The following is a 24455-nucleotide window of genomic DNA, read 5'->3' on the forward strand; positions in this document are numbered from 1 at the left end:
TCCCCTCTCTTAGGGAACAGAGACTCAGTATAGCTGTCCCTTATGCCACTCCAATACCCATGGGGAAGGAGCAAATGCTCCAGAATAAGCAGCCACTGCCAGCTTTTTCAAGGCTAAGAAGCCTTGCAGTCTCACCTTGTCAGTGCTGTGCCTTTCATGTGATTCAGCATGAAAAAAGCTTCTCTGTTGCCTAGGAAGCCAGCTACTAACCTGAATGTTTCCTAACCTGAAATCAGGAGAGTTAATTTCTCTGTTAATTGTTAAAATGCAGCAAACAGATCATATTGTGCATAGCTGAAAAGAGAAAAAATGTAGTAGGAGTCTGTTTTTATGTGAAAATTCTTTTCTTTATGTTCTAAGGAGAGAAATACAATTGGTGTGATACACACAATAGAATTGTGTGTCACTAAGGGAGCCATCCCAAAAACACGAACGGCCTCACAGTAAATTGACTCACTGATATAAAGACTAACTCACAAATAAATCCTATTTAGACAACACAAGGTAGCAGGTTTGCAATACTCGCAGCATTTAGTTTTCACATCATTGCCTAGAAGTCTGTGAATCTACCATAACCCCTTCAGTCAACAAGATCTGTAACATCCTTGGATAGCATCTCTGGCAGATACCATAGGTAGCTTAGAGTCATGAAAATAGCTTTGTTCTCCCTAGAACAGCACTTTCTATTTAAAGACCCCAAAGAGGCATGGAAAATGGAGGTACAATTGCAGACTGCCTCTTTATATACAGGTCATTATATCTGTCTCTAATTTAGAGCAGCCTTGAGACCCCTCGAAACCGAGCCAATAACTATACTGCCCTGAACTGACATCGTGTATTGAACCTTTCTACACCGGCCTGCACTTGAGCTCTGATTAAACCATTAATGAGGTAACAACAGTAATTGCACTGTGGGGTGGAAAGCAGCTGATATAATTTAGAGAAGTAACATAAAATCAAGCCCTTCTTTCCCTCTCTTTATGGTTACTCCCATCAGAAAGCACTGCTGGAGGAGGAAAGGAGCTCTCTGGAAATAATAGTCCAAAAGGCAAAGCTGAAAACTCCTGTTACAATACACTCCTTATTGCTAAAATGTGCCCCACCCTTTTTTTTTTGAACTGACTGATAGTTGAGTCTTGTGTTTATAATTAAAATACACAACTCCACAATGTGTTAAAGCAACTTGACAGGCTCATTTTTTGATCCTTAACGCGAATAAAATCAAATCGTGTATAATGACTCAAGCATCACTTATTGTTATTGGAGTTACTGACCCTTTCAAGGGTGCCGTGAGAAATGCTGGAGTAAGAGCACTGAAGTTTGACATCTACTATGTACTCAGGGCAACACAGTCAAACATCACCCCCTCCCAGTATGTCAGTATGCCTCTGCCTTAACATAGATGAGGACAAAGTGCTGCTTTCCTCTTCCCTCCAGTGAACAATGGTCACCAGAAACGGAAGACACAAAGATTTCAAAAATAGTATAACTCTGTGACCTCTTTAAGTCACAGCTAATGAGTTGGATTTGAACTAATGAAGAATTAAAATGTTCAGTTGAAGTTCATGTTTTATGAAAGAACATACAGGACAATTTGTGAGAGAACTATCCCAGTGTACTGCTGGAAAGATGAGAGACATGAAAGTTACTAGAAGAAATTAATGTTATTTCCTAAAGAGGGCTCACACTAAAAGCTAAAAGTCTAAAAACTCCATCAAATTACAGTTCCTGTCCACATGTGAGCACTCAGACTGTGGCAGTTAAAATTGGTTCCACCCACTTTAGTTAGTAAGAGCCAAGTACCCAATGTACAGCTCAGCTGAGATTTGGTTACCCGTTAGACAAAGGTAGCATCATTATGTGTTCAAGAGGCATCATTATACCAGCCAGGGGCAATATGATTCGAGTACTCTTGTTGGTAAATATTCTTAGTTCCAGAGGGCTAAAACCTGCTTCTAAAGATGCCAAGTCTCTTTAAAAGATAGGAGGATTTTCTCTGTCAAAAATTATTTCCACTGGTTTTGATTTTTCGTTTCCTTGCCTCTATGCATTGAACTGCTGCAGCACAACATAGCATAACACCAAGAAACAGGTCATGCAGAAGTTCTGAGCTTCACTGGGAAAAAGCAGATTGGCCAAAAATAAAGCCCTTTGATCATGGTAGCAGTCCTCAAGTCCATCCTTAAAGCATATTATTCTCTGTTATATCTCAGGGTACAAAAACTTTGACAGTGCAGTAGAGAGATTTGTTTGATTGCTTTCCTACTTGTCTTTAGAAAAAATGTGAACATTGACTAGGGCTGAAAACAGGGAAACAATTTCAGAGACAATTTCAGAGGCAATTTCAGAGGCAAAGGAAATTAGGTATAAATGCTGATCCTGAATATTGGGCGAGAAACCTGTATTTTTATTGACAAAAAATGTGAGGGAGATACTGTAGGTAATCATCCTTCTTTGTTTCAATCCTGAATGGATTTTGGCTTGAACATATCCCAGGAGAGATCTAACCATTCAGTACATTGGATGCTTTGAAATTCAATTTCTGATAGCACTAGAAAAATACACTCTGTTAGGTATTTTCTCTTCAAATCAGTGGTTTTTTTAATTCTGGTATCTTTCCTCAGAGTGGCATAACCAGGTTTTAATCATACAGCCCTCTCGGAAGGTAAAGAAGGGGCAAAGGGTTGGAAATACATGCCAGGGAACTGAATTTCAGCCTGATATTATTAAGAAAAATACATTTCTTATGTGCAATTTTAAATGTAGTACCTGTCAAAGAACTGGTGAACCATGAAAACACAGCAAGAGCAGAGGACAAACCTCAGAAAATAGCCACCAGTGGCAGTTAACTGAGTTGCTTTTTTTCTCCATAACTACTGTTGTGAACTGACCCCAGATGTGAACTGCTCTGCAATATTTCTCAGAGCTAAAATTGTATTACATTTTCAGTTTTTCAAACAGGCAGATCAAATATTTAGTTTTTTCAAACTTTACATTCAGCTTTAATAGATGTTTTTTCCCTTGTGCTTGAGAACTGAACAGTTTTCTAACCTCCACTTTTTGGGTCTCGTTGAAAATAACTCACCACAATCAATTAACTGCTGGCACAAATGGGTATGTGAGCTGATAGGAAAACCTGGAGTTCACTTCTGTCTCTGCCTTCATCAGCTATTTACTTTTGAACAAGTTAGATTGCTGCTCTAGGTCTCAGTTTCCTCAGCTATAAAGCAAGCTTAATGATACTTATCTTCCTTTGTAAAATGCTTTGAGATCCCTGGATGACAAGTGCTGTAGAAGAGTTAAGTGTCCTTAAGAAGACAGGCTCATCCTTATTGCAATGTGGAATTTTGCTCAGAAGACAGCTGATGTATACTGAAATGGTCTTTATGATGTGCTAATCAGTAATAATGTAGCATTTTTGTGGTGGCAAGATCAAAGCTTGCCCCACTGCTCAAGGTGTGACCACACAAATGGATTTTTATAGCAGCATCCTGTTCTCGGTTTTATTTTCTTTTTCTTTCTCAGGAATTCCAGACATTTTTTGTTTCCCTTCTTGAGTATCACTGGGAACTGGCATGAAGTTTTCAGGGAGCCAGCTAGTGTAATTCCAACATTTATTTTGTGAATGAAAATACCCAGAGCTCATAACTCTTCACGTAAAGTTAAGATTGCTTTACTTCCCCATTGTGTTACCTTTATATCATGTGATTTCATGTGCCTTGTTATTGCCTGGTCACTTAGTTATTGTGAGTCCCTATACAGCTCTTTGCAATCGGCTTTTATTTTTGCTATCCTGAGTAGCTTAGTGTCACTAAAAATCTGTAAGCCTGCTGTTCATTCCCTTTTATAGATCACTAAGGTCTATGTAAAACAGCACAGATCCACTGGTAGCCTCTCTCCATTGAGAAAACAGACTATATATATATATATTCCTACCCTTTCTTGTATTTCTATACATAATGCTCTTCCTTCCAAACCTGTAACAGCGAAATTTCTATAGGAGCCTTTGGAGAAAGAAATTTGAATTCCTTTCAGAAACCTGAGTAGACTATCAGCTGGATCTCTCTTGTCCCCATGCTGACTCTTTCACAGAACTTCACAAACCATGTAATTCTTCCCCTTTACACCTTATTTCTACAAATGCCCTTCTTTACAGTGCTTGCAAAGAATTTGTCCAGCTCAGCTTCAGGTTATGGGATATAGCAATATCCTATATATAGCAATGACTGGCTGATGTTCTGGAAGACTATGTCATGGAGAAAGTTTCAGTAAATATCTGAGTTTGTTTAGTTTTTCAAAACCAAGACTGGAAAGATATGGTGTTTTTTATAAGGACATCACAGAGGATAGTGGAGGCACTTAAGCTTAATAGTATTATTGACAAAAAGTATTATTGACATCCATTATCATAAATGACCATTAATATATTTAAGCTAAATTAACAAGACTTCTAGCATTCATAGAAGTAGGCTTCACTAGCTGTATTCCAATAGAAGTAAAGGAATAGTAACGATGTATTTAATATTGCCCACTTGTGCAAAGGATGTTTCAATACAACTGTTTACAATAGCTATAGGACTTGACTCAGTAATTCTTCCCATCCTGTGTCCTAGTTTATCAATGTAATGAGACCGTACACTGTTCACGCTTTATACTTTTTTTTAAAATGTGCTGCTCTATGTTTTTGCATGATTATCCTACCACATGGGTACTTACATTTCCGAAGAGCACAGCTGTCTTTCTGCCATCCTGTTACATACATCTTTTTCCAATATGTCTTTAAAAGTATTGCAGGTAGGGGAAATAGGTTTATTAAGCAACTGAACCAATATTTATGGAATCCATTCCTTTCTGATACCATCCAGTAAGATAAAATTTGTAGTGCATCTTAACCCTGATCTTCACTTCCTTTTGCTTGACTGTAATGCTCCCCTCAAAATGTTGCAGACCACATTGCTAAAGTTCCTTTCTTTTGATCTTCTAAAAAAGTCATAAAGATTTGTCCACTTGCCATTTTATATATAGAAGCATTGCACCTATGTATGTATCTACATGCATTTCATTTTTGTTTTCCCTGAAAAGCATCCCCTAGTTCTGTGCAAACTTCTTCCTTGCTGATATAATTGCAGCTCTGAATATTTTCTTAGTTTCTGCTGACTCTCTTCACACTTCTGCTTCCACTTCTGCTTTGTTCTGTTCAGAGACTGAGATTTTATTATTATTATTATTATTATTGATATATCTGTTTCATTTTCCCTTCTCCTTCCTATCTGACTGGCTTATGTTTTTTTCTGAATCACTGGATTGCTGACTAATTTAGTTTTCCTATTGATTTTTTAAAATTTCCTTCTCTCTAGAGATTCCCAGTTCTTCCACTGCTAGCAAGGTTGTCATACACGACGTGTAAACTTGTGACATCCCTGAGTTTTTCTTACAAGACATTTTCACTGGTTTGCAAGCATGCTGTCATAGCTACACATAGGATAAAGATAATATGCTAATTTGATTACAGTCCATCCAGAATTTAGCTCCAGTTCTGCTATCGTTGCTATTACTGTCTTCCTGTTGTTTACATTTTGTAGCTGTGGAGTCTATAGTGTCAAACAAGGTGTCCAATACCATGTACACTCCTACAATGTCTCTTTCTTTCTATAATTTCAAATTCTCTTTGTGAGATGTTCCACAGCCAATAAGAAACTCATATGACCAGAAGCAGTTGCCCAGAAAACTTACTCAGAACACTTTCCAGATAGGAAATCACATTTCATCAGCAAGTTGCTGGATGGTTCCTCTTTGGAGGAAGACTCTCTCTTGAGTCTTCTCTTGATGTGCTTACTATCAACACATGGCAACTTGAACCTGCCCAGCCTGGGGAGCTTCCAGGTGGACTATTCACAGCAGTATGCCTGTGTTTTAGGCTGTCATGTCATCTTGATCATCTTGAATGTGCTGGTGTGATGAGTTGGTTGTTGAGGTGCTATCACTACCTCCAGGCAAGAACTCTCTGTGTGCCATTGTTATTTTTGCAAGGATATGTGTTTACTGGTGTTACAACATTCAGTGTGTCCCTGGCTTGTCAGGTGAAGTAGTTGGAGAGAAGCCCTGCTGAGTCACGTGTGACTAGAGACCCCATGGTAGTTGACTTGACCGGGGAGTGACCTGCAGTGTGTTCTTTAACAAAGCTTTTTGAATAGAAGATATTTCAGGAGAGACAGAAGGACCAACACAGTAGCGAGAGGATCACAGATGGGGTTGTAAGGTTGGAAAAGAGTCTGTGGACATGCTCATGTATGATCCAGGGCTCTAGTGAGGAAATGGTGTGATCCCAACTAGGACTGGAGTTGTGTTTGGACTTGGATTTAGGTGAGAGTGTGCGAAAAGGCAGGGGTCTGTGTGCTGTTGTGTAACACAGACATTAGGTAGGGAAGGTGTCTGTTCATTTACCACTCTCTCCTTTCTCCACCAAAACACAACTCCATCCCGTACAACCTCCAGGATGTGTATAGTCCTGCTATGCTTGCCTGAAGAGTTGGCCTTTCACTGCTGCCCTAAGGAGTCTCTTCCACAGTCTCCCTGATTGTGACCATCCACCACATTATGCCTCTCTCTTCTTAATTGCATCTCATTATTCCTGATCAGATAGCATTTTCCAGCACTTTGCTGTATGCCAAAAGGAGTCACTGTGGTGCCTGTGACCTTTGAAAGGGAAACTTTTGTGATAAAAGGCCTTGTCTGAGAATCATGTCAGGACAGTATGATAGAACAATTAAAACGAGGCATTAATAAACTGGCAGACTACTCATTTGAGGTCAGGATGACAGTATATAATGCTCCAGCTAAAATGACTGCTCTGATTCCAATTTGGGTTACTTAATCCTGAGGTGGATTTTACCACGTTGCATAAATAAATAGAATAATATTTACATTTCCTGGGAGTGAAGAGGAGCAAACATTCTAGGAAGCACAGAAGTACAAGCTTTCTGTGAAGCATAAAATAGAAAACCCAGAAGAAATGAGCAAAATAAATGCTAGTTGCCCATTAAACTCTCAAAAGAGAAGGAGAAGAGCTTAATGACTTCCCATTTAAACTCCTGAGCTTAAGGAAAACTGCAAAGAAGCCTTCACAGTCCTAGTTCTCTCTTTTGTGCATCTTGGAATATTTTGGCTATTTCATCTCACTAAGGGAGATAAATTTCTTCTCAAATGGAGTTTGGTTTTTATGACAGAAAATTTTTATGACTGAAATCTTTCACTGAAGAGCTTCTTTTGGTTCAAAAGAGCTTCTGGGTTTGTATGTTCAGATTATAATTGATCAGTGCCAAAACAGGGGGTCCAAATGCTTTTTGGATCACTGGCTTATAGCTCCATTTTGGGGCTCTGAATTTTCATCCCAGTTTAGAAATGGAAACACTAAACCTCCAAAGCCCTGGCAAGAGATGAAAACTACTTCTTTCCCATCTGTAGTTGGAGAGGGTCTTATTCCAGCAATAAGTATTTTCTTAGCGTATCATAAATGAAAGTAAGAGAATAAGAAATAAGCTGTTTTATTCTGTCCTCAAGACCTTACTTTTGGATTAATTTTATCTATCAATAAATATCAAGGGAAAAATCCTTAGTTCTGTTTTCCATTATGAAGCAGAAAACATGTATAAACAGAAATTAGTAAAAATATCAGGTAAGATTAAAGATAAATAAAAAGGATGCACTGCCTGTCATCATTACTTCTCTTAAACGTCCATTCATCAGTCTCCATTTATGGAACTGGTGTGTGGGTTTTGTTAGAGCTGTCCAGGTCTGAGAGAAATTAATTTGTTGACACAGAGCTCCAATAATAAAAAGAAAGTCCTTGACAAATAATTGTGTACTTTGCTAGATACAGTACAGAGGCTCTTTTCTAGGAAAACTCACTTTGCAATAGTAGGATCTTTCTTCCTTTGAAACGCTACTATATATATAGAAGAAATAAACACCAGAGGCTTCATCTTTTTTGCTTGTAAATCACAATCAATCTGGTACTCACTAGAACTGTATGGATTCTCCTCAGCTAGGAAAATAGCTCCATTTTCCTTTCAAAGACTTCAGCTTTTGCAAGCTATGTGCAGCAGCCTGTTCCCTGTTTGATTCCCAGATTGTGTCTTCTGTCCTGAACGAACTCAAGCTATCATCCCTGTGAGCTGTGGTATCAGGCTCAGTGTGGACAAATGGACAATAAAAATCCATCTGATTATGCGGTGAAAATTCATCTTCAGATTAGAGCTCTTTGAGTGCTACTAAAAGGTCCTACTGAGCCAAATGTTTTTCTGAAATGAAGGAGTGTTCTTTCAAAAGAAATCATTAAAATTGAACACACTGCAATGTGTTTCTAGTACACAAAACCAGAAACAAGTATTTTGATGTTACCACATTTGCATCTTTTGCCTTGGAATTTTTTGCTTGCTAAGCTCTGCCTTTGAGAAGTTATCCTATTCAAGTCTTAAAGATCTCCCGGAGAAAACTTAATGGAGACAAAAGGGAACCCTTGATATTGGTGCCTCAAAACATTTTTTAAGCTTTCATATAATATAATGTCACAGATCTCAGTAGATACAGCCACATTCATTCCATTGAAGCTCAGGTGGGATACCCCTGGACAATCTGAAGATCAGTGGATGATTTGTGTGGGCAACTGTTTCAAGTCCAAGCACTATTTATCCAAAAACACTCATTTAAAATAAGTCAAATGAACCACTGTTGAAAAGTGCCTGTTTCTCTCCACTGAATATAAATAGAGCCTGGGATAACCAGCTGCCTAGAAATAATCTAAAATGAAATTATGCCCTTCAACTCAGCTCCTTATGCTTTTACTCTTCTTAGCCTCACTGTGTGATGGAATCACTTTATAGGCAAGGCCAAGTCACTTCACTTCTCTCTCTTAGGTAGCTAATCTAGAATGGGGAAGAATTAGTTATTCTGTTTTCCTGAAAAAGCCTGTGGGATGAAGCCAGTAACAGGAGCTTTGTGTATAACAAGCCAAAGGCTGCACTCATGTCCTGTCCCAGTGCAGCAACAGCTGTGGAAAGTAGCCCTGTGAGAAAGCGGAAAACCAAGCCTTGAAAGAGCTGCATACATTAGTCATAGATTCTAAAGCCAGAAGGAGATGTGAATTATTTTTCTAACCTTACTTTATGCCTAAAACAGGCCATAGGATTCTCTTGGCTTGATGATCCTCTTTGTGTCCCAGCCATCATCTCTTGGGCTGATATATATGATTCATTTTTCCAGTACCTTCCAGCCAGCTCAGGATGCTCTACTTCCCCCTGTCCCATTTACCAGCTCTTTTAAAAAAACAAGACTCTGGTTTGCAGGGAAAGACAGACCAAATTTTGGTGTTACTTTTTTCCACCCTCCTTCTCTTGGAATGGGTTTCTCTTTGCTTTTCAGGCAAATTTATTTTCTTTTCCAATTTTCCTCCCTCCTCCTCAAGAACTGCTAAAGTGTGGTACTCACTGACACTGGGTGTTGTAAAGATGAAACCAAGAGGAAAATGAGTTAATGGATTAGGTCCATTCAGGGAGGAAAAGCTCATTGAGGCACAGAGATGAGTCTCTAATGCCTATCTCAAAAAGTCCTCAGAGTTGCCTGTTGCTGAAAGCTAGGACTCTGTACTTAGGCGGTGTCATTGAATATTTGTCCTCACACTCTTTCTTTACACATCAGGGTATGCAGGGTGATCAGATGACTGGGTGTCAGGTCTGACATCTGTCCTTAGGTGACTACCAGGCTTTGATGGGCATTTTAAATGAATTTATTACATGTTAGCAAAGTGGAATTGTGTGAGTAAATGTCAGGTCTGGAGTTCGGACCAGTTCAAACTTGGGACCCTCCCTAAGAATCCAGAGGAGTTTGGATCCAGGTTTGCTATTTACAGAGCAGCCATTTATGAGGAACAGAACAGGAAATAAAACTGCCAGGTCTGAGTTTGTTTCTGCAGTTAGGTAAGGTGGATTTTGGGATCAGTGTTTCTGGAGCCTTGGGTGAGCAGTGGGACAGATTTTCTGTAAATGATAGTTATTACTGTAGCACCAAAGTGCCAAATGGATTAAGGCAGCCAACCGTTAGCCAAAGAAGTCTTCTTCTGTTCCTTCGTGCTTTTCCAAAAATCAGTGTGACTTTGTATTCACAGCTGTTCCATTGGGAAAATGTTAAGACTATCAAGATAGGATTTATTTAATCTAACTCAGAGGAGAGATCTTTTTGCCTAAATGTAGATGCATAGTACCTTTTCAGATGCTCTATCAGCTCCACATGGGTCTGGCAGAGAGGATACAGGTCCTCTAGAAAGCCCATGCCATTCTGAAGTAGTAGTTTGAGGTCAGGCAGGATACACCATGGCACCAAAAATGGCTCTCGGTGACTGTGTTTAGGCAACTAAATGGAGCCTTGTAATACAGCCCTGTAATCTATGCCCTCCCAACAGATGTGTCTGTGCAAGTCACATAAAGAGGCACTTCAAAGTGGGGAGAGTCATCTCATGCTGAAATAAACATCTCAAATAGACAGGAGGGACTATAATGTAAAAGTAGCTATTTTTCTCCATTGGTTATTAAAAGAGTTGGTGGTAACTAGCTCAGGGGTAGGTATCTACCTTAGAGCTGTCTACAAGACTACTCAATTTTATTGCAGGCATGAGACCTAAAGCATCCTCTTCAGTGTTTGAAAGATTGCACAGCAAAGGCGAGCTTTGGGAGAAAGACAGAAGGAAAACAGTATAACAATAAGATGTTTGCAAGACTATCCACCTTGTTGACAAGTACATGACTACAAACATTAATGGAAGAGGCAGGGTGACAGTAACTCTGAAATGCAGACTTGAGATTACTGAGTACATCCTCAGGTGGATTTTAGTGTCTGTCTTCAGACCCACAGGCTTGAACACTGCCCATGTGACTAAGGATATGCAGCATATTCAATGCAAGAACTAGCAAGAGGACTCGGGGTGAGTGGCCAATGCCCCTCTTCTGGCTTCAGTGTTCCTCTTTCCTAGAAAATGTTGTAGAAATAATGTCCCTAGCAGGCTTTCCTCTGACACCTGGGCAGCTTGTTAAAAGTGACCACCAATGTATCTGCCTTCCTGTTGCTGCTATAGACAGTTGTGGTCTCTTATCAGCCCCGTGTATCAGTGCCACTCATAAGCCTTAGCTATGGAAAAGTGCCTCAAATGGTACTGTGGTCTGTGCTTGGGTAGCTGAATTGTCTCCCTGAATGTGGCCTCCATAGGGATGCTCAGCTTTTGGTGGTATCCAGCACACAGTGAACTTCAACTGAGACAGTCAGTATTAATGCTGCCAACCAGATGAGCAGCCAGCTGTCACCAGGGATCAGTGCAAACATACATGAAAATCTAGGTGAGAAGTATTAATACATCCTTTCTGTATGTCATCATTGTTTTCCTTCTGCAACCCTTGGATGGGGGAGCTTAGGGGAAAGAGTGGGAGAATGAAAAACTGATTTATATAGCATAAGAGTATTTCTAGTGAAGTAACTCCCAAACTTTTCAGCTAGCAATTCTCCTTCTGGACTGATGAATCACACTTCTGCAATTTAATTTCAAAGATCAAAATCCCTAATTTTTCTGATGCAGCCTGTGGCAATTTGAATTTCCAGTTCCTGCTGCCACATCAAAGTAGGACTCATGAAACTTGAAATGCTTTCTCCAGTCCAGTTCATCATGTTAATTCCATGTGATTAGTCTTTTGGAACTTGCCCTTGCCTAAGAGTCTATAATTCCATCTGGCACCTTCCATTATGATTGCAAAAGTGGCAAGTTTTGGGCTGGTGCCTTTTTTGCATCCTCGATAGAAGTAACCCAAACCTGGCTCTGAGCTGACGAAGAACCTCAGGATTTGGTAGCAGAATTTCAGACGCAGAAGTTTTCTTTCTATGGGTGAAGGACACCCCCGCCGCCCTCAGTAGACACTGCCTGAACATTTCTCTTTCTGGTGTTGAGGAATGGTGCAATCACCAAAGGGAGGAGTTTAAGATTCGCTTTATTTATCTGTCTCTGATAAATAAAGTGAGAGCCAGTTAACTTCAAGCTCTTAAATATGACAAAGTCAATTCTAGCAAGAACAAGTATACAAACTGCACTGTTTTATTTATTTCTTGTAATCCCTAAGGCCCTGCTCTGCTAAGAAAATAATTTCAAAAAATGTCACATGTTAACTCCTGGAGCAGCATTTTTGTATCTCACATAATAAGTGTTTAATGTACATAATTCCCAACGCTGCCAGTGTCTATTCAGGGGCTTATTGCACCATTTGTTGTAAACCATGTTACAGTAACCACAGGGAATGATATGATGGATGCCAAGATAGTGTAATCATTGAAATATAGCACATTGCACAGAAAAAAAAAAAAGCATATTTTAAGAACACCTTTAAATTGGCAGCTCTGCTACAGTGTTCATAAATAGTTGGAAGTCAATCACAGATTTGTTACATTCATAGACTGCAAAATGCCAGGACCCCTGGGACTCTCGACATGCTTGTGAGATAAATATCTTCTCACAAGCTTAGGTTGTGACCTCAGCAATCCCGAGATAACAATTCTGTACTTCTGACAGTGTACATCACCCACAATTTTGAGATAGGTCAGTATGTTGTAAGCTACCCAACTGTATGTGCTGAAAGCAACCCAAAATTTGCTCCTAGGTGCCAAATCCTACTGCTGATTACAGTCTACAAATCAGAATTTCTTTTCAGTTTTTTTTTTTTCTCTTTCCTGTTTACACTGAGAGGAAACTTATGTAAGAAACTCGCTAGCAGATGCTACAACAGTAATTAGAGCAAATCTCAATTCTCAGTGGTGAGATTGTAACAGAAATAATAATTACCCAGCTCAGCAGATTAAAAAGGGAAGTGGTAAATCCATCATCTCACCTTTAAAGACAGTGCGAAAAAATAGGCATTTTTCAAGTGTGATTCATCTGCTCTGTTTTAAATGTCTTTTGTGGAGTGCAATGTATAGCCTCCACCGAATACAAAGGGAGTCCAGGGTGACTAGCTCACATTCAGATCTCTGCAATGCAGTCTTGCACTTCGGGTCTGGGGAGCCCTACCTAGCCATGACAGCCTGCTGTGGAATGGGAGGACGGTTTCAAATGCCTGCCATATCAACACAGCACAGTGCTGCCAAATACTCTACGCAGGGAGCCTTGGAAGAGCTGAGCCAGAGACCGATGCAAATAGCCAAAAAAATCCCACCCTTAGTTCCTTGTGGCACCCAGGAAAGGAGTAAAAGGGAGTAAAAATAAGTTCCTTGCTGGGACCATTAATTTTGTACTCCATTTTCATTGCTGTTTTGAAAACATTAATAGCTGTTGGATATTTGCTGCATATTTCTAGTAAACTTCTGAGTCTGTTGCAATCAATTTTAAAACCAAGAGGCTGTTTTCAATCAGATGGGAACTGCAAAATGTGCCTTTTAAGGTGTATCACATCCTTTAAGCTATTATTTGACTCACTGGTCTTATTTTTTCCTCTCCCTTTTTTTCCAGATAAATTTTGTATTTCTATTTAACATAGTTAGAATTTTAATGACAAAGCTGAGAGCTTCAACTACTTCAGAAACAATACAGTACAGGTAAGTCAGCTGGTGCTTCTTGCTGTTTGTGGTGTTAACAAAGAACTGCCTTGCTTGCCCTGTCCTTGTCCCATCGTCATGGTTTAACCTGGCAGGCAACTAAACACCACACAGCCGTTCGCTCACGCCCCCGCAGTGGGATCGGGGAGAGAATGGGAAAAAAGGTAAAACTCGTGGGTTGAGATAAAGACAATTTAATAGGACAGAAAAGGAAGGGAAAATAATAATAATGATTAAAGAATATACAAAACAAGTGATGCACAATGCAATTGCTCACCACCCGCTGACCGATGTCCACCCACTTCCCAAGGAGCTGCCACACCCCCCGGGCCAACTTCCCCCAGTTTTTGTTCAGTATGATGTCATATGGTATGGAATATCCCTTTTGCCAGTTTTGGTCAGCTGTCCTGGTTGCGTCCCCTCCCAGCTTGTTGTGCACCTCCAGCTTCCTCACTGGCAGGGCACTATGAGGAGCAGAAAAGTCCTTGACTTAGTGCAGGCACTGCTCAGCAATAACTAAAACACCAGTGTGTTATCATATTATTCTCCTCCTAAATCCAAAACACAGTACTATACCATCTATTAGGAAGAAAGTTAACTTTATCCCAGCCAAAACCAGGACACCCATCTTTGTCTTTCCAGATGCCACAGTTGATCTCAGAGGGTGTCTTTCTTGACCCTTGAGTTCATACAGTTAGGTACACAGTATTTATTTTTTCAGGCTAACCATAAAAGCATGCCTGCATTTTTTCTGACCACTCCATTTCGGTGTCCAAACAATGCAAACAGCCTAGGCTTACAGGCACAGAGACGTGTACTGCTGCCGCCACCAGCCTCTTTACCTCCTTCAGGCGTGCACATGCCCCAACACACACATGAAATTTCCCTCTTACAATGAAATCTGAAGGGTTCGATTTCAAGTGATGATAGGAACTTTATCAATTTCTATATGTACACAAGCAGATGTATTATATTATATAAATATATCGTAACTCCTTTCACTGGTGACTAGTCCATTCATTCAGCAAATCTGGAGAATCAGTGAAAAAGTGTTCAGTCCCTACTAGGTTGCTTCTCTGTCCCAGTCTCTAGCTTTGTAGATGTAGAACCATACGCTATCAAGACTTCCCAATAAATCATGTGCATATGCATATTAAGATCCTTGTTCATACCAGTATCCTAGCAGAGTCAGAAGTAAAAGAAGAACAGAGCCTGGGCCAAAACATTCATATCATATCTGTAGTCAATAGCGGTCTCATTACTGATGACCACTGTGCACATAAAGGTATTTACAGTAGGGTTCAATGTTATTTTTAAAGTGTAGGGTATGAGAATGAAGGGCGATTGTGCCCCCTCCCTTCAGCTGGTACCAGCATTAGTGTAGCCACTCAATGGGCTGCATCACGGAACTGATCCTTAACTAATCATTATGGGGTGGATCAGGTTCCTGAGCTGGCTGGCTGTGCAACCTCACAAGCACCAGTATGGCAGAAAGAAGACGGGAATGTTTAGCCCAGGGCAGCAGAAGGAAGGTGGCCTGGCCCCTTCCAGCAGCAGTGTGGACTTACATCAGCCTAAACAGTCCAAAAGCAAATTCTTAGACATCAGGAGATGCTGACTGCCCTTTGTGTTTTACTGTTTACAGTATCTTGCAAGCTGTTTGGAGCATTTATGGAGAGACGGGTCCTCACACTGGGAAATAGCACAGGTTTTGTGGAGTAAGATTGGTCACAATCCTCTAAATTATTTCTAGATACAATCTCAGTGTATCAAGCTGAGGCTTGAATCTTGATGTCCTCAAATTAGCCTGCTCTTGACTTTGGAGGCAGTTTTGCTGCAGTAATGGGGTTTTGTTGTTTTGCCTGATTCCTTCCTTTTACTCCTGTCTGAGGTTTGGGGACAAATGTGAAGTTAATGCAGTGGTCTGACTTTCTTGTTCAGATTCTTCTCTGCACATTTCCTGAGAAATGAAGAGGAAAAATACCCCTTTTTCATGCTCAAACCTCATGCCATAAAACTAAAACTAGCACGAAAAAACCCTGATTCAAAGCTCAATACATTTTTATCCCTTCCACAGTTTGCAGGGAGCATTAGAGATATTAGATTCTGAGGCAATCTAAAGTAACTGCCTTCATCTTTGAACAGATGACGGTGATCTCATCCTCGCTACAAGCTCTGTGAGGGAACCTTCTTTTTCACAGCCTAAATAGAAAGCCATATAATTCCAGCAAAGCCTGGGGCAAGCCTCGCTGCTCTAAAGCTGAGTACTCCAAACATTTGTTAAGCAAGTATTAAATGATGTGGCAGCTACTTTGTTAAGACTGTCACTCTATGGCAATAGACTGACACTGGCAATATTTTTGTGCTCCCCTGCCTGCCTACCTGCCTGTCTTTATCTGCCTCTTACAGCATTATACAGAGATTTATACAGACTTAGCAAAATTGCAGTGTTCTGTATTTGTACAGTATCTGGCACGATGAGGTGCTGTTCTGCAGCTGACATCCCAAGACATTATTATAGCACCAATAATAAAGATTAGCCCCTAATAATTCTGTTAATAATCACTTATGCTTCATTGTGCACCACCTGCTTGTTTATTATTTATAAGACAGCCCTAAGCAATTGCGTTGGGTGTGCAGGTGTTGCAGAGGGAGAGAAAGCATTTACATTCCAGACAGAATCAAAAGATGGGCATAGAGCAGGTATCATGGGCACAACACTCCTGCCCTGCTCAGCAGCTAAATTGTGCACTTACCACATCACCCTGAGGTATAAGAAATCACTCACCAAACCTGCAGAGAATCCCAAGGCTTCAGCCTAATGCAAGCCTCACTGATAGGACAGAAACTGTCTGGAGGAAGACGAGAGAGAAAGGGAGGGATATAAAAAAGGTTCCCATTTGTCCCCTGGAGTTCAGAGTGTGGGGACAAACAGCAGGATTCAAAGGCAAAGGCTTTCCCAGAACACGTTTCTCCACGTGGTCAGGCACTGGTCAGAAAGTGTTAACTATCAAACTCACCTGTGGCTTCACAACCCAAAGTGGAGGCTGTCACTCTTTCCCTACTCCCCTGCTAAACTCTATCCAGCCTTTTGGACATGCGATCAGGCTCCTTCTTAAATATCCTTTTCTGAGCCCTAAGAAACTTGTGTTCTTCATTGCCTGAGGACCCTGGGAGCCTCCATCTTGGGTTACACAATAAGCTGGTCATGAACCTTCGGACTGTTCCTGTGCAGGCAGGCTGAGAATTGTCTAAAACATGGATGTCCTCCTGGGAAAAAGCTCAAATTATTTGGCCATTATGCAAATATAGGCTTCCACTGCTATCCTCAGCAAATGCTCTAGCAGCATGCCTCGAGAGATGGAGGTACCCACAGGGATACCTGTGTTCCCTAACTCCATTCACTTGTGTTAGACACTGGACAGAAGTTGACACGTGAATTTCTCTCTTAAAATGCTTCTTTCCTCCAGTGACTGTACCTATTGGACAGCCCTGAGCAGACATGTCTCAGGCCATCCTTTTGTTTTCTTCTCACCCTGTTTGACATGTGGAGGTGCTGAACTATCTTAAGGAGGTACCTCAGTTACCTCTCTAGACAATGTAGGTACTTCATTTCCCTCTGAATTTCTCTGAGACTCATCCCCTCTCCCCACTAAAGAAGTGATTTGTTTGGATTGGGTATATCTAGAGTGGTTCAAATAACACAGTTTTTCTTTCTTGTGTTCACTTGTTTTCTGTTTTCTGCCCACAGGAAGGCAGTCAAGGCAACGTTAGTTCTTCTGCCTCTGCTAGGCATCACCTATATGCTTTTCTTTGTCAACCCTGGTGAAGATGACATTTCCCAGATCGTCTTCATCTATTTCAATTCCTTCCTGCAGTCTTTTCAGGTAAGAGAGCAAGTTTACAGCTGGTATCAGCTACTGCTGAAAGGATCTTCAGTGCTTTTCAGCCATGAAACTTATGGCAATGAAGTCCATAATAGAAATTAGTCGAAAATAGCTCAGCTATGTTCATGCTTATGTAATAGATATATAAGCAAGTCATATGGAGTGGAGAACTCCTCCCAGGTGTGTACTGGAGAGATTCATCTCCCTTAACACCAGCACTATGTTCAGTCTATAGCTACAGCTCCTCACCTAGGCTCCATCTAAAGTCAATAGAGAGAGGTGATGTTTCATTCTATCCTAAACTGCCTGAGAGAGGATGATGAATCACCTTCCCAAAGTATATCTCTCTTCACAGAGCACACAGTGAGCTGAGACTTAGACTAGATGTTGCTAAAACCAAGGGAAACAACTCCTACCTGTTGGGCTCACTTGATTAAGACATTAGCTATGTTGCCCACTCCAACGGTGCATGCACTCCCCCATCAAACCATACCAACTGAGAACTCATACCCTATCTCCTCCCTCCCCTGAATTTAATAGGAGTTCTGCCAGGATGTAAAAGGCAGTGGAACATGAGTGATTGCTCCAGCTTTCTGGATTTGGCACAAAACCAAAAGTGCCTGAAGACCTTGAATGGTGTTTAGCCACACATTTCTGCTTAGGTGTGTCCTACAGCTTCAGCTCTGCTTAAAGACCTTAAACTAGGGTATTTTACCTCTGATATCTGCAGGAACAAGCACTCTGATACCCAGGATATCAATACAAATATACAGCACACACACTGTCATGCCAAATCTAGGGTTATGGATTACAAAAGTTTTGAGCTTTGGATTACTGTTTTTACTGATTGCATGTTTAGCTTTGAAACACAGAGCATCCCACCAGAAATCACAACTGAATATCCAAAATGAAAAATGTCCCTTTTAATCTATGAACAAAGGAACTCTAGCCTTTACCAGGGAACCAATCCACATTTTTCATTCCCTAAAATTAATTGTATTTTTTATCTGCTGATGCTCAATGTCTCAAAAAAATGCTACACTGCTTATTTTATTGTTAGTGTTATGAAGACATATGTAAGAAAGAAAACACAGGGAATCTCTCCTTTATTGTGACAATAATTACAGTCCATTGCTGAAAGCAAAATGGGTAGGATTCTGCTCACAGGTTTAGAGACGAAAGTGTCATCATGTTGTCATCTGAGCTTCCATTATAGTCATTACAATCTTTGCAGTCATTACAGGGGTCTAGTCACTGCTGTCAGTAGATTCCACAGAGCAATTTAGCTCAGATGAATGTAAGCAACCTGGTGATACACTTGCCCACACAAGACCATCTAAGGCCATTTGACACCCCCCTGCAAGTGCCTGAGACATATGCATAATGCTGGCAGGCATGACACAGCGCCTGTGAGGGGTCTGTGCCATTTCGGGGAGGCAGCTGGAAGCTGTAGATATGCTTTAGCACAGCTGAAGTGGCAATCCCCTCTATCAGTGGAAGAGCTGTCTAGATTCTAACTCTCATGTCTCACCTGTGAGCTGCAAGACACTTCTTATTTTCTCATGAAGTCGTAGGGTAAAGTTTTAATCTGTCTGGAAGTGGATGATCTCAACAAGATTATGTTTTTGCTCAGGATGATACCAGGATAAAGCTCAGTCCCCAATTCTGCATGTTAAAATACTTACCTAATAATTGACTGCTTTCTATTCTTTCCAGGGTTTCTTTGTGTCAGTATTTTACTGCTTCTTGAATGGTGAGGTAAGTAGTGTCCCCTGCTGTCAGTGTAATTAATTCTTGGGATGTGGAACCTACTTGAATGCCTGATTATAGGAACATGAGATGTTTTTACGTGGGGTCCCATCAGTCCATTGCTCTTGCACAAGTTTCTCTTAATGTACATCTGAATTTCCCAGCCGTCTTTGTAGGTGTCCTTTGTTCACAAAGCTTTATCAAATTCAGATTATTACCTGGGAAGTCAGGGCAGAGGAAAAGAAGTCTTCTCAGATTATAAAATTATTGTTCTTCATTTTAAGACTTCTTTGAAGTTTCTCATTAATTACAAATATGATTTCTGGGCATACTTGAACATTACTTCTGAGCTGGGCTCTTGTTAAGGATATGCTGCAGGATATGACCCATTTATATAGTGGGATTGCCATGCTGAGTTGAGTGAGTTAGTTTTTGTGTGTGGATATCTATCTCTGAGTAATCAATACCTGCTGCATTCAGAAAAGAGGGTTGGGAACAGAGTTGGTGGTGTTCCTCAGAATTAATTGTAAGTACTGCTACTGAAGCAAGAAATGTTTCACTAATATCCCTCAGTGTTTAACTTACACCCCAAAGTGTGAGAGATTTGTAGCTTTTCCCCTGCTTACACTGCCAGTGTCTCTCATTTGCCTGCACTTAAGCGTGTCATCTTTGTCCAGTTAAAATTTGGGTCTCTGCAGAAATTAATTCAATGTCTTAATTATTCCTGCTGTATCAGTATATATTTTGTTGGTTCTGCTTCTTAATTTCATTGTGGGCTCCCTGTGTGGCACTATGAGAAAGAATGGGCATGTCTTCTCAACCAGCTGCTCTGCAACATTTTTCTATACCTCAGCCAATAAAACACCTTTTTTGTTTGTTTGTTTGTTTTCTTCATTTCCCCTCTCCCTCATTAATTCTGAGGCATTGTTAATGAGAAGCAACACTGCTTTCTCAGGTTAGGCACATGCTACTTTTATATACTGGCAGCAGACTGTTCTCAGTTCTCTTTCCAACTTCCCTTCAATAAATTCCGACCACTCTGTTTGCTTCTTAATAAATAGGGAGCTGAAATCATCCCCAAAAAGTACAGACATGTTAACTGTGTGACTACGGTTACCTCAAAACCTTGCCATATATCTGAGTTGCTTTGTGACCATACTTTTTTTTGTGAGCCACTGTGCTGCACAATCTGATGAGGTTAAAGGCACCAGAAGTCTGGCATGTCCCTTCAGTCGTACTTGTCATATTCATCAGGTTTACACTGTTAATGCAGAAGTAGAATCTTCCATGTAGACAGCAAGCTTTTTTTCTGTCTTTTTTTTCTTCTTTTTTTTTTTTTTTCCTCTGGTGCCACAGTGAACATCAGGGGCTGGAACCTGGACCACATGATTTCACAGTCAGTCAGGACTTTGTATCACCCTAGTGCACTTCCATTTTGTGCACTTGGGCTAGGACCAGTTGGCTGTTCATACCAGGCTTTCACTCTTTTGTCTGTTCTGGGATTCTTTCAGCTGTCTTGTAGTGGGAGAAATATCTCCTTCACTACAGCAGTCTGAAGTTCTCTGTCCAAGGCCATGAGCCAACTTCCCATCTCCTGTAACTTAAATGAGTTCAGACATAATCAGGCTTGTTGAAAGGCAGGATGATTCACCTCATGTACTTCTATGCTTTGATAACAATCTACTAGCAGATCTGGAATTATTTCAAGAACAGTGATTTTCCCAGCTATATCACACTTCTATTACAGTTCGAATGGGCATTTCTGTGGGCGTCAGTTCAAGGTTAAGACACCCAACTTGGGTGGTCTAGGTGATCTTGATTCATTTCCCTAAACATAGATATCTAGTACCGCTTGAGAGGCTATAGAGTATCTGAGGCATCTACATGGGTCTACCAGAGATGATACAGGCTCTATAGAAGATACACACCTTCTGACTGGGAAGTGGGAAGCCAAGTGGGATACAATGGGGCTTCTCAAATGGCACAAGCTCTCTATGTCACTAATTCAAGCCAGTCAATACAATCTTTTTCTCATCAACTTAGCCTACAATAGACACCTCTGTTTGCTCACCTGGACAACTCTAGTCTTCACTGACAGTATGGACTAGCTCTGCACTGACTATAATGCATGCCTAGACACTCCACTCACATGTAGACACCTACAAATAGCTGAATATGTGAGTAAAATCTTCTCTGTAGCCATATGTTTATATCTAATGTGCAACTTCCACTTGACTGTCTAAACCATGGCAACTCCCTAACTACTTTGAGACATAACATACGTCTAAACCCCCCAAACATGGCAGCATTGTCTGCTTCAAAACGGTGAAAGGACTTTGGACTCATCTTAAGGTACTGTGGGAATGTTTTTGAAGTATCATAAAGGTTTTAAAGGATGCAATTTCCTGCTCTTTTCTAGCTTCAGCTCTGCACAGCTTAGAAACAAGTAGCAAATGCAGTGAATTTTCAGAGCTTTCTGGGCTTGGAATCATATTGTCCAGAAAAAAAATTGCATCTTATATTATACTATTTTAAAAGCTCTCCCTTGTGATAGTGCTATCCTCCCTAGATCTCCACATACTCACAAAGCATTCTAAAAAGAGCTTATGTTTCCCAGATCACATCCTGAAGGCCACATCACATCACACTGCAAAAGCTTGCAATAATGCTGTGTCTTGCCTCCTTGTGAAGTGAGAGGCCTGTACAGGCTACATTGCCAACTGAGGCATATATGAGGGCCTTAGTTGTTAGTGTAGCAAAAGTGTGTTTTCTTATTGTAAACTTCCATGTCTAAGCAGTGAAAGCCATACTGATTTTCTGCTCAGTTAGATTTGCAGTACATTGGTTTCCTCCATTATCTTCTATGAAAAAGCCTGTATTTCCTAGTGCATGTGAACAGCATCACATCAGAAGTACAGAAGAACTGAAATATCGTTTGCATTCTCCTGATATCAGTTGCTCTCAGGGAGGCACCACCTCTTTTAGAGAGGTGATAAAGGTAATGCCACTCAATCTACATGAGGTACCAGCACTCTTTAGTGAGATCCACAGCAGATTTTGCTCTAAAGGAGTAAAATAGCTTCTAAGTAGTAGCCTTGCAGTAGCCTGAAATCTTTATAAATATCACTGAAGCCTTGTTGAATTATTATCTCTTCAGTGAGTCCGATATTCCTGTCTCTGTTATAGATGGGCTGATGACTTGGTATCTCAGAAGGTTTTAAATACTTCATGTTTTCCAGTTATGACAGAGTTGGGTTCTTTGAATGCATATAATAGTCTTTAACAGGTTATTCATCCCACACAGTGCCAGGCCTGCTCTGAAAGATGACACAAGCAAAAAGGCTAGAAAATCCATTAATTTAAAGCTTTAATAATGCTGTGATCTCAGCTGCATCTCTACCGTTTCATATTTGATACAGATGCCACTACATACTTACAAACTTCCAATAACTGTTTGTAGTAGAGCTGAAACAATATGGACCGCAGATGAAAGTTATCAAAGTTTCTATCTTTTTGTCAGTGTTCTATCTGTGAAGTTTGGCAAATGAAACAGGAAAGAGTTTTTTCTGTGTAACGTCTTGTAGCTTCCCTTGATTTAAACATGTCCTTATGACTTAGAGTGTTTCTCTTCCTATGAGCTCTTTTACTCCAGATCAGAGGAGTTATACAGCTGTGCTGCTTGCATAGATCTGATGTTCTAGTGGAGAAGGCAGCGCCTCCAGCACTCTAACTGAAGATTGCACCTTGGTAATACAAGATATCACCATAAAAGGTCTTGGTCCTGATTTTGCAGTGATTTGGTCTGACAGTTCAGCAGTGGGATCACTGAAGGAAAAAAGTGTGAAGCTATTAAATTGCAGTCCATGCAAAGAATTTCAAATGGGACAAGTTTATTTCCTTATGCTTTGGAGCGGGCATTTGACCTGGGAATACGAACATGTCCTTTTCCCTCATTTCCACAACACACAGTGTTTCACACAGATCTTGGACTAGCTTTGTTGGCTGCAGTGAGAATTAAGGCAATGGGCGAGGTCTTGAGAGAGTGTGTATCATTTGGGCCCCTCTACTGGAGATATGATCCTTCAGATTTTGAATATGAATGTCTTTCAAAGCCAACATATTATACACAAGTTATTCCAGTGAACCTAAGGAGAAGAAGCAGTTTAGATACAAAGCTGACAGTTTTTTGTGTTTTATTGCTTCTAAAAAGTTCTGAAGCTGTTTTGAACAAATTGTGTGTGCCATGGATGGGCATGAGAGGCTCTTGGCACTTGACTCATTTTAATTTGTCTAGAGAATTTATGGAAAAAAAGTTGTATTTTTTGGGCACAGAGAAAATCTACTAGCACTAGAGGGCAAAATTATGCAAATTTAATTTAATCTGAGTGGTAAAGAGCAACTCTGGACTTCCAAGAAAATTAAGGATGAGAGGTTTCTGAGAATTTAAGATGCTATAAAAAATGGCATAATGAAAAATATGTATGCATTTATGTTAAATGCCACTTAAAAAGAATGAATGTAGGTTGTGAACTTCTTTTTCAATGACTGTAAAAATCAAAATGCTACTCAAAATTTTTTCTATCAACTCACAGATCACAAGACTGAATCTAATTTCACATAACACTGGATAAAAAAAAAATTAAGATGGATTTTTTTGAAACAAGGTTAGATACAATGGCTTGAAACTGTGCTGAAGAGAATGCATTTCCACAAAACTCCTGTTAGACAATTTTTATTGCAGTTCACTAAAAAGTTTTTAAGTTTTTTTAGTTGATGAAATTTATTCTACCTAGATCAGTTTGCTTATAACAAGATAATAATGTATAATCAGGGATAAGCTTTCATGGTATCTCATCCTTAATGTAAGTTTGGATGAGAGTATAGATCCATAGAAACCACTAAATCGTCTCTTCAGCCTCTGTAGTACAAGCTGATGAATTCAATCCAGAAACTGAACTTGATATCATGTGTTTAATTAAAGCCTGTCTTTCAAAAGGGTATCTGGTGTGAGATTCATCTTACATGGTACCTCTGATTTGTCTGACAATGATCTTGAGAACTAAATGCTGGATAAAAACATCCCTATCCTATCCAGGTCACAGCCAGACCTGAAACTGAAAAAAGACTCAGTGAAGGTTATAGTCTTTAGGCATATGTAGAGTAGCCTTATAATTGTTTGCATGATATGAAACCCAGGAA

At 40.2% G+C, this 24455-nt stretch overlaps 1 protein-coding gene across 1 annotated transcript in view; it reads left to right on the forward strand.

The window, feature by feature from the left end:
• CRHR2 (corticotropin releasing hormone receptor 2) overlaps positions 1–24455 on the forward strand; it is a 175613-nt gene that overhangs the window by 140352 nt on the left and 10806 nt on the right. Inside the window, exons 10-12 of the mRNA XM_075495498.1 lie at positions 13535–13620; positions 17372–17507; positions 19224–19265. Coding sequence (XP_075351613.1) covers positions 13535–13620; positions 17372–17507; positions 19224–19265 — 264 coding nt within the window. The remainder of the gene's footprint in view (positions 1–13534; positions 13621–17371; positions 17508–19223; positions 19266–24455) is intronic.

This window comes from Mycteria americana, chromosome 2 (assembly GCF_035582795.1).
Source record: "Mycteria americana isolate JAX WOST 10 ecotype Jacksonville Zoo and Gardens chromosome 2, USCA_MyAme_1.0, whole genome shotgun sequence".
Lineage (NCBI taxonomy): Eukaryota > Metazoa > Chordata > Aves > Ciconiiformes > Ciconiidae > Mycteria > Mycteria americana.